The 10,544-nt window shown below is 33.5% G+C and overlaps 2 protein-coding genes and 1 non-coding gene across 3 annotated transcripts; 1 reads left to right on the forward strand and 2 right to left on the reverse strand.

The window, feature by feature from the left end:
- Positions 1-2,194: 2,194 nt before the first annotated feature.
- Positions 2,195-6,237, forward strand: LOC125850310 (uncharacterized). The gene is made up of 5 exons (XM_049530162.1): positions 2,195-2,527; positions 3,352-3,429; positions 4,288-4,387; positions 5,047-5,189; positions 6,012-6,237. Exons 1-5 carry the CDS (start codon positions 2,243-2,245, stop codon positions 6,219-6,221), a joined length of 816 nt encoding a protein of 271 aa, XP_049386119.1. The 5' UTR covers positions 2,195-2,242; the 3' UTR covers positions 6,222-6,237.
- Positions 6,238-6,797: 560 nt separating this feature from the next.
- Positions 6,798-6,869, reverse strand: TRNAG-UCC (transfer RNA glycine (anticodon UCC)). Its single transcript has one exon. It is a non-coding gene; the product is annotated as a tRNA-Gly (tRNA).
- Positions 6,870-7,643: 774 nt separating this feature from the next.
- LOC125850309 (RNA polymerase sigma factor sigD, chloroplastic) lies at positions 7,644-10,326 on the reverse strand. The gene is made up of 5 exons (XM_049530161.1): positions 9,876-10,326; positions 9,019-9,249; positions 8,776-8,916; positions 8,229-8,429; positions 7,644-7,991 (listed from the first exon to the last, which is right to left on the reverse strand). Exons 1-5 carry the CDS (start codon positions 10,290-10,292, stop codon positions 7,710-7,712), a joined length of 1,272 nt encoding a protein of 423 aa, XP_049386118.1. The 5' UTR covers positions 10,293-10,326; the 3' UTR covers positions 7,644-7,709.
- Positions 10,327-10,544: the final 218 nt, after the last annotated feature.

Below are 10,544 nucleotides of genomic sequence, written 5' to 3' on the forward strand. Positions count from 1 at the left end.
TTTGGCCTTGGTTTAAGATAAAATTTCATTCACATTAATAAATTTATTTTATGGCCTTAATAAGTGAACATTTATATTTTATGTGTAAGTTATTAGTATTTAGTTACCTATTTCCTATCAACTTTGTTTAAAGAGATAATATTTATTTTATGTCTTTGCATTGTCTTGGAAGCACTATTTTTATTACTCTTACAAACATTATTTTTATGAAGTGCATTCTATAATGCTTCCAATTTATTTTATGTTCACTAAACTAATATTGATTTATTTTTTATTTGGTAGGATTGTGTTGGTGCGATTGATGGAACATATATAGAAGGGGAGGTTCCTAAAGCGGTGCAACAAGCATATTGTAATCGCAAAGGAAGAACATCACAAAATGTCTTATGTGCTTGTGATTTTGATATGCGATTTATCATTGTTGCTGCTAGTTGGGAAGGTACTGCACATGATAGTAAAGTACTTGAGAATGCACTTGTTGAACCAACGTCACAATTTCCATTTCCACCACATGGTAACTTTAAATTACATCCTTAGAATAAATATTATTTATTTACACAAAACTGTCTCATTTACGTCACATATGCTTTTAGTAATTCTTTATAAAATAATTTTTGGTAGATAAATATTATGTTGTTGATGTTGGTTTTCGAAGTACAAAAGGATTTTTAGCTCTATACAAAGGACTACGCTATCATTTGCAAGATTACCGAGTAAGTGAAAGAGAGCCTCAAAATGCCAAAGAACTATTTAATTATAGGCATTCATCTCTGTGCAATGTGATTGAACGGACTTTTGGAGCTTGAAAAAATAGATTTAGAATACTGAAACAAGGCATGAACCATTATGATATTGATACACAAGTGAAAATTGTCATAGCTTGTGCAGTGTTACATAATTATTTGCAAGAATATCAAAGTAGTGATGAAATATTTATGGTCCATGAACATGAAGATATAGTTGCGGAGGATATTGACCAACAAATGGCTCAAAGTAACAATGTTGGTTCATCTTCTCGGTCACATGATCGAGAAATGCAAGTTCAACGTGAGGAAATTGTCCGTACTATGTGGGAGGATTATATTAAAGACTAGTACACTACAATTTATGTTCAATTTTTTTTATTAAATTAAAGTTAGATGAAACAATTACTTAAGTGGAGAACAAATAACTTTGTAATAATTTATTATGCGATTTTATAATTTTTTGTTTATTTGATAAGATTGAATAAACAATTGGGGCTATTTTAATAGTTTTACAACTTATGAGATTTTTATGTTTATGAAAAAATATACAACACAAAAATTCTATATCGCATGTCCAAACAAACCTTCAATTTTATCTCATTATTCCATATCATGATATCATATCATAATTTCATTTTCTTAGTTTTGTAATCAGCAGATAGACTTGTTTTCCCAAATTTTCATGGGCTTCAATTTGAATGTAAACTATAAGAACTCCAAAAATTTCCACATGGAACTCTGTTTTTTCCCCCTCTTATAATATCATGGAATAGGTATATCGAGTCGAGTAAGAAGTTATATAGTGTTTTTACTTATGTCAGAATTTGAATTTGAAACCTCATAATTATCAAATTTACTTATGAAAATTGGTTTGAAAATATATATATTTCAAATTTTAAGATTTAAAAAATAATAATTGAAGTTCACTTCATTACACAATTTTTTTCGTCACGTCTAGACCTAGTGATTAATGTGTTAAAATACTGAAATTCCAAATACTAATGATACAATCTAGTATTTGCAAATGCTGAAATGCTGATCCATCGCACACAACTGCATTTCAAAAGTTTGAAATAGTTCAAACTTCAGTTTAAGATTTTGGAGTTGGAAAGAATGTTTAAATTTCCCTTTAAATTATATAAAATAAATCCAATATTATATTTACAAATGCGAAAGAATTTAAATTTCCCCAATCGTAGATTAATGGTTCACATAATTTAGATGCAAGTTTGGACCATTTCACAAATTTGAACCTTGGCCCATGCCGTAGTAATAAAAACCGAAAAGATAAACAAATTAAACAATCAGAAAAAAAAGATTTAATTGTGGTGGAGTGATTAGTACTGTAATCTAAATTAGTCCAAGCTGGTCCCCCAGAGGACTACAAACCAAGTGGCATTTCCTCAGTTTAGAGATATAATACTTCCAAGTTCCAACTCTAAACTCTTTCTTATTCACAAAAAAAATATCTCAGTTTCTCTCTTGGATCATCTTCAATGGCTGCACTGACTTCAGTTTCATTGACCCATGTGCCTTTTTCCATATCTAACCTTCAAATTCGAAGAAACTACAGACGATTACCTATTATACTTGCATCATCTTCATCAGCTATGCCTTCTCACGAACCATCATCATCGTCCACAGAAATTGGGAGTATATTATCTTCACCAAAAGCGCCCTTTGTTGATTCCTCTAAACCCCCTCAAAATGGATACATGGCAAATCCCAATGGAAACCCACTTGTTAAATTTGTTCAGCACACGGAATCAACCATTGAAAGGGTACAAATTTGATTTTGTTCTTCTTTCTTGCTACTTATTTTTATATGAGCTCTTACGCACCTCAAACTAATTTTACGGAATATCCGACATCTTTCATCGGCAATAGGTACCAGATAACTCTGTCCATAACGTTAGAACAATGGGATCACCTAGTATTTTTTTTTGTATGCACCGGAATTTGAACGTGAGTCGTCATGACTCTCAACCATTAGGCCACACCCTTGATGCCTTTCTTGCTACTTATTATTTCTGCTATTTGTTTGTTTATTTAATCAAGCTTGCTACTTATTATTTCTACTATGTGTTTGTTTATTTAATCAAGGGCAAAGCTAGTGTGTAGGTATGGATTACATCAAATTAGTAACTTTGGTTCAAACACTTTGTGTTAAGAAATCTATTTAATATGTACTATAAGCTATTTAATTTTGAATCCATTAACTTAAAGGGGGCTAAAATACTGTATCTACAAGCTTCAGATTGTAGCAACTTTGGTATAGCGTATTTGAACATCACAACATAATAGCTTAAAACAAGATTAAAGAGTTGTATCCAGCTAAACAATTGGATTCATAACATTAAGAATATGATATGCCCATGGAAGTGATATAAGCAAAGCGAAAACTATTTAGTGCAGTGGCAGAAGTTCTAACAATGGTTTCATGAAAGGTGAGTTTCAAGTCCATATTCTCAAAACATAGAATCACTACAAGATGGTATCAAGAATTGACATTTAAGGTTATAATTTCAGTATCTGTTCAATATGACTGGAATGTTGATGTATGTTTCACATATCTGTTGATCACTGCTTATCTATATTTGAACAGGCAATATTTGACTTTCGTTTTCTGGCACTCCTTGCTGTTGGAGGTTCGTTGGCTGGCTCTTTGCTCTGCTTCCTCAATGTAATTCCTTTATTCAAGTATCCGTTATTTTTTAAATTTGTAGTATGAAAATATATGAGTATCATCTATTATATGTGGTTAAATTTTATATCTTTGTGTTTCCTGGTGAAATTTATGATGCAGGACATCTGTTTGAGGATGTAATTAAGGCACAAACTTGGATACATTAGTGCACTTGTTGTTTTATAGACCACAAATAACCTATAGACCGCAAATGTTGATAATTTCAAAATGATTTATAGATGCTTTAGGGTGATTGGCTATAGAAAAACTTCTTGCTTCAAACAACATCAGGAGTTATCTTTTGATTCAATATATGATAAAAATGGCTTGATGAGAACCAGACTAATATTAGTCTATTGTAATTCTGTTATCATACATCATGCATTAATAGAAAACACAGTATTTTGGGAGTCAGTTTTTCCTAATCCATTACCAAAGTCTTATTGGAGCTCGTTCTCCTGCATTTCAAGATATCGTTATCTATCAGCCTATCACTAGCTAAAAGCACCAATAATTAAATGATGAAATTACAGATGCAATATACCATTCGTCCTCAATCTGTTTGGAAACTCTATCTTAACTTCTAAAATATCAGTTGATTATCAGTCTATAGTTTATTATGTGCATTACTGTTATCCTCAATCGATTGTTTATTTAGGTACATTATTGCTTCTAAAAGCCTCTCTCTCTAGTGTTTTGATGTGTAAAAACATTGATTTTGCTTCATACAGTTAGTCCTCAACTAATGTGCTTCTTCTTACTATCCCTTCTACTACATGACATCATCAAGACAGGAAATAATTCCACTTTTACCGGTACTATCAGTTGTTTATACAGTTAAATTCTGTTTGGTAGGGTTGTGTCTACATTGTTGATGCTTACAAGGTTTATTGGACGAGCTGTGTCAATGGAATTCACACAGGACAAATGGTTCTACGATTGGTTGAAGCTATAGGTGAGTTTTTGAATAATCTTGATTCTATTTAAGATCATCATGCTTGTCGTCGGAAATTTGAAATAGACTAGCATCTCAGTATAGGGGAGACATCTGTCGGTTGCATTTAAATGTAACTTCATGCATCTATCTTTTGATGGCCACTTTGAAATTATTTGTGCACCACAGTATCCTATTCTAACCTGCCTTAGTAGTTCCCTAATGTTGAGTCATTTGCTGCTAAATTATCTAGATTTTCTGAGTCATTTACCTTACTATCACTTTCTAGTGGAAGATTATAAGCAAAATTTATCAGTCGAGAAGAAGCTTAACACTTTATTTTGGTATTTATCCAAAATGTCACTCAGTCGATGGATAAAAAATCCTTTTCTAATCTTCCTAAAGTGACTTTAACTTTGTTTTATTGCAAAGTTCCTCCGGTTGTCTTGTAAATTATCCAGGAAGTACTTTTACTTTGGTTGCAATACTGCTGTGGGAGCCATGGCCTAGTTGTATAGAGGTTGTGATCGTGAAAGAGTATTCAGTTGTAGCTCATATAGAAGTTGCAGAATTTCCAACTAAAATGTCAATCTACAGGGTGTTATAGTACCTCATCACTTACCTCTAAACATGTAATATCTTCGTTTTCTGTTCTTGAGTTTATTATCCTTGTAATGCAGATGTTTATCTTGCTGGGACCGTGATGTTAATATTTGGGATGGGATTGTATGGATTGTTCATAACTAATGTCTCTCCTCATGTACATCCAACCGCCGACCGTGCCCTCAAGCAGTCTTCCTTGTTTGGGATGTTTGCTCTGAAGGTAGTCACACTCTGGATATTCTTGATTTATGTACTCTATTTCTTTCTCAATTCCGTTTACCAATTTTAGCGGTTCTTATACTTCCAGTATATATTGTTCCCTTCTTCATAAACTTCAGTTTAATCTTTCCTGTTTAATTACTGGAGAAAGGGATTTGGAGATGGAAAATTTGATGATTCTCTTTCAAAATGAAAACTACTTATTTAGAGGAGGGTTTTTTAAGCTGGAATCACACTCATGTCACATGATCTAATGTGGTTCGCTTTTTAACCTTTATGTATTAAGAAACATGACGTTTAAGCCTTGATTCTACAACAAAATATTTTTCTATACTTGGCTTTAGATATCAATGGATCTCGGAGTTCTGATTGGAATAGATGCTAATGAACCACTCAGATCATTTTCGTAACTTTAATAGGCATTTATGGTAGAGCCAAATGAAACTCTATAAAGGTTCACTGTATCATCTACCCCTTCTAGCAGTCTGCTGAAGATTATGGTATTCACAGAGCTATAATAACTGGTATTAAGGACTTAATCGAACTGCTGAAAGTTGTTGTAATCATAAGAAGCATAAATTTCAATGAGCTAGTTACATTCTTTCTTTGATACTTATTTGTTATTACTGTTATGATGCTCTATGTGACCGTTAAAGATTTGACAGTCTAATCTAGTTTGCCAATCCCAGAAATTGGTGTTGTGACATGTAAGCTTATGAATATGAATGCATCTTGCATACATCAACCACGAAACATGTGCGATTGTAGGTATAGTGTTGTCTGTTTAGTTCTTTTGCTTAAATCGGTTGATGGTGCCATACAGGAGAGGCCAAAATGGATGAAGATCAGTTCGCTCGATGAACTAAAAACCAAAGTGGGACATGTCATTGTCATGATCCTTCTTGTCAAGATGTTCGAGAGGAGTAAGATGGTGACTATAGCTACTGGTACTGATCTATTGAGCTACTCAGTGTGTATTTTCTTGTCTTCTGCTTCCTTGTATATTCTTCATAATCTGCATAAGTCAGACTAACTGTTGACATGTACCATAGTAATATGTATATGTTGCCAAGTTAACAAACTTTTGAAGCTAGCATCAATTTTTTTTCTTCTGAAAACCTTGTGTTATTTAGTATTAATAGCTCTCTCTCTTAAGTAGCTCATTAGTGTTTACTAAAAGTGAATGTTCCATCAATGCAGTATCTAATTTTCACCATAGACTAAAGAATGAACATATAAATATGCTATTGAAATTTGGCGGAACCCATCGTCAGTGCCAACTTTCACTTTCTGGGGATGTCAATGGGTTCGGCCTTGAAATTTTAATACAAATATCCACCCTCCAAGATATGGAAAATCAATATATGCATACAATTTGTAATAACACATTTTTTTGTGGATTTCCAATTAGATATCCTTTTCTTCGTCTGGCCACACAATTCACAATAACAAAATGGTACGCAACTATGACATTACACTAAAATGAGAAAAATGACAAACCTATCAAGACAAAAATTGACAAACAAACCTATCATATCATGACAAGACAAAAAATGACAAGTGTTGACAACGATCTCATTCATAGGGACATTTTTTAAATGGAAAAAAATGCGTCTGCCGGGAGTCGAACCCGGGTCTATTGCTTGGAAGGCAATTATCCTAACCGTTGGACTACAAACGCTTCTTGTTGAAAGTTTATTGTTTTCTATTATCTCTAATAAACTGGACCTGAGAGAGACTAGACTCCTAGTAAGAGTAGGTGTGCCTTAAGTTGAGGAGAGCTGTTCACAGTGGTTATGAGCTCTTTCTTGTTCCGGTTCAGAAGAGGTTGCGCGGGCGGTCGAGAACGGTAAGGGCGCACAAACAAAGAATGTTGTTGTGTGGGGATGGGATCCGCCAAGCTGGGGAAAAGAAAGCCATCCAACCTTACCTGATTAGGAATGTGAAGGCTTCTCCTTCGAAAGGAGACCGGGAAAGAAAGAGCTATGCTATTGAACGGACCCTTTTTTCTCATTTTGTTTGAAGCAGACCAAATATATAATGAAATGCATAAAAAAAATAGGGGAAGGAAGTCAGAGACACAACATATAGGTACTCAGTGCCTTAAAACTTCAGAAATATCATATGATGGAATCATGTATATATGCCATGTAGGTTAGGTGTTTCCATTCATAATTAGGAGTTACACTCAAGGTTGTTACATATGTTTTCATAAGGTACCATTTTGTTTAGTACTGTATTATTTTAATGAATAGATCATATAGTTTTTCATTGTTACACAATGTCACGCACCAAACATTTTACATTCAGCTAAGTAGATTTTTCATAGTTTTAGTGGGAGTAGAAAGTAGGAGTAATATATATTCCTTGCTCTCTTCTTCTTCTTTATTTAGTTAGCTCCAAAAAAGGAAAAGGTTCTCACATGATTGATCAACTGTTTGTTGATCTTACATAGTTACTGTATCAATTCAATATTTCTTGTGAACAATGTACAAAAAAATCTTGTCTTTACATAATATTTTCATGTTATGTACATTTTAAAGTTGTCTAACATACTACTTTCTCTTAACTTTGACAAGGCAGTGCAATTAATCTGTCTAATCCTTTCTCTTGAAAGCTTAAGCACTCTTCCAATCTCCTCAAAAGATTGAGGATTATCTCCATTAAGGCCAAAGCGCAGTTTCAGAATCTTTGCTTCTCTATCACATAACACATTGTGGAGAATCTTCTCCAGGTCTTGCTTCATCATTTGTCTTTTCACATTTTCTTCTGGTGTTGTGTCTTCTGGTCCTGATATGATATTCTGCAACATTCAAAATTTGACCGGAAGGCATGAGCTTTTACTCTTCATTAATCAAGCGCCTTTTCGTGTGTAAGTTTAAGTCAAGCTTGATCAGCATTAGCTCAATAAGAAGTTCTATCAAGTTATTCTTTGTAGGCAAGACTAATTCAATTTCCAGCAGCTTATAAGCGACAAATTCTCATTAGCGATGCTATTATAAGAAAACAATTGTTGAAACAACAAAGACTTGGGACAAACCTGCAATGACATGTAGCCTTGGCTAGTTTCTATTTGATCAATGGAAATTGGTGCTCGGTTCCTCTCGATAACTAGTCTAACAGTTGAAACATCCATACCAAGAGCTTCTGCAATCTCATCGTAGGAAGGCATTCGTCGAAGCTTTCTACTTAATTCAGTGTTGGCATTGCAAATCTTTGGAACAAGCTCAGAAATGCTCCCCTGCATATAACAGACTAACCAATGCATTTCACTTATTACAATCATAACTAGCTATACATGTATCTACTTAACCAGAAAAGTTCATGAAGAAAGTTGGCCTCATGGGCTTATTGTCAGTAAACTAATTTAGCAATCATTATGATTTTCATGGCATGATTATGCTGAAATGTCCATGAAGAAAAAAACCATGCAGATTTGGTGTTCAGCTCTAGACTACTGCAAAACTTCATGGCCATTGCACTAGAACCATCACAAAATTTGACAGTCATCACTATATCACAAAGTGCAAAACTTGCACAATGGTGAATATTAAGAGTAATGAAGTCCTTATAATGCATTAGCTTACCGGTAATCTAATAACTCTAGACTTGTTTGCTACAGCTCTTGAAATAGCTTGCCTAATCCACCAATAAGCATAAGTAGAAAGCTTATACCCCTTCTTAGGATTGAACTTTTTAGCACCATGAAGTAGACCTATGCTTCCTTCCTGTAATTAGCAGTGAAAAAGGGGGTGATAACTGATTACGGTCCAAAGGGAAACAGAATCGCAATGACAATAAAACCAAATTACAGAGAAGAAAGTGAGGACCTGAATTAGATCTTGTAAGCTTAATCCTTTGCCTTGATATGAAGTTGCAACAGATACAACAAGCCCTCTATAGCATTGAATTATCTTCTTTTGTGATTCTTTTGCATTAATCAAGAGCTTATCCAGTCTTCGTGTGCTCATTCCTGCAGCCTTAGCCAGTTGCTTTGAACTCAGGTCAATCTCACTTGTTTCTTCAACCATCTTTCTCAGTATCTCAATTCTTGCTTCTTCCTAGGACAAGAGTTGAACAAATAAAGTGAAGACAACAAAATAAACAAGCAAGAAAATAATAACACCATAAAACCAGTTATAAACCTGTTCAATCTAAGGAATCTTTTGGTCAAGTTCTTTTCCACAATCTTTACTTAAACCATCAGTTTATTCAAAGAAGCTACAAATTAAAACGTCTACTCAATTTATTTCAAATTGTATGAATTACTATCTCGATTATCATCACTATACTCTCTTAAAACAATGCAAAGAAGACATACTTTCTATATGAATGAGAGTTTTTAAGTTCTATCCACATACAATGTAGTAAATAGTATTTACACAATCATGTCACTAATAAGTTAATTACATCTAAACAGTGGCAGAGTAAGAATTTTCACTACGAAAACTCAAAATATGAAGAAGCAAACACACAAAGAAGCCAAAGATAATCCAACATCTACTATATATACGTACAAAATCACTTCCATCATAAATAAACAATGTAATTTTCCACCGAAAGATTCAAATGAACCCTTTTGACCCTACCTGACTCCTCCCCTGCATCTAATTCTCTATAATAAGCATTGTTAACCTACAAACAAAAGTATCTTTACAATCTCAATTGATGAATCCTGGAGTTGTACCTTAAGGTACCAAGAATACTTTGCCTCTTCCTTATGGGTCAAGTAGAAACCTGTTTTTAAGGGTTTAGAATTCAAAATCCTATCCCCTTTCTCCATTTCCAAACATTCTGAATAACAACACCTCCTTCTTTTTCTTCTCTTTTTTCTTCTCAATGCTAACCCAATATTCTCATCAAACATCTCAACTTTATTGATACTCTCCTCAAAATCGGTATCGAAAACCAAAGAACTTCCTTCAATTGTAAAAGCTTCATTAGCTGCTTCAATTGTCAATGCATGAATTGGGTCCAAAAAAGAGCAATTTTTAGGGCAATACAGAATTGAATAATGGAAGAAAGGTTTAGTGGATAATTTAGAAGGATAAGGGAAGAGTGAAGCTGGAGAATGGTTTGAACAGGACCATGCAGCCATGGCCATACAAATCTCAACTTAAAAGAGAAATACTAGTTTTTTTTTTCTTCTCTTCCATTGATGTAGATATATTTTGAGGCTAGTAGATATTTTCAAATTTTCTGTTTTTACTTTTTTCGACCTTTTCTTTTAAAAAAATATTATTGGATTTCTATATTATTTTTTTTATAGTAAATTATTCGAAATAGAACAATTTTTCTTTCCATATTATTTTTGGAACAAAAATATCTTTGTCGTTAGGTAAGTAGCTCCAATATA

Source organism: Solanum stenotomum, unplaced genomic scaffold (assembly GCF_019186545.1).
Source record: "Solanum stenotomum isolate F172 unplaced genomic scaffold, ASM1918654v1 scaffold15954, whole genome shotgun sequence".
Taxonomy (NCBI): domain Eukaryota; kingdom Viridiplantae; phylum Streptophyta; class Magnoliopsida; order Solanales; family Solanaceae; genus Solanum; species Solanum stenotomum.

Excerpts from the sequence above, each read along its gene's own strand:
- LOC125850310 (XM_049530162.1), top strand. The coding sequence starts at position 2,243 with ATGGCTGCACTGACTTCAGTTTCATTGACCCATGTGCCTTTTTCCATA. Across the intron at positions 2,528-3,351 it reads CGGAATCAACCATTGAAAGG|GCAATATTTGACTTTCGTTT; the intron begins GTACAAATTTGA and ends ATATTTGAACAG. Across the intron at positions 3,430-4,287 it reads CTTTGCTCTGCTTCCTCAAT|GGTTGTGTCTACATTGTTGA; the intron begins GTAATTCCTTTA and ends TCTGTTTGGTAG.
- LOC125850309 (XM_049530161.1), bottom strand. The coding sequence starts at position 10,292 with ATGGCCATGGCTGCATGGTCCTGTTCAAACCATTCTCCAGCTTCACTC. Across the intron at positions 8,917-9,018 it reads GCTTACAAGATCTAATTCAG|GAAGGAAGCATAGGTCTACT; the intron begins GTCCTCACTTTC and ends TGCTAATTACAG. Across the intron at positions 8,430-8,775 it reads CTAGAGTTATTAGATTACCG|GGGAGCATTTCTGAGCTTGT; the intron begins GTAAGCTAATGC and ends TGTTATATGCAG.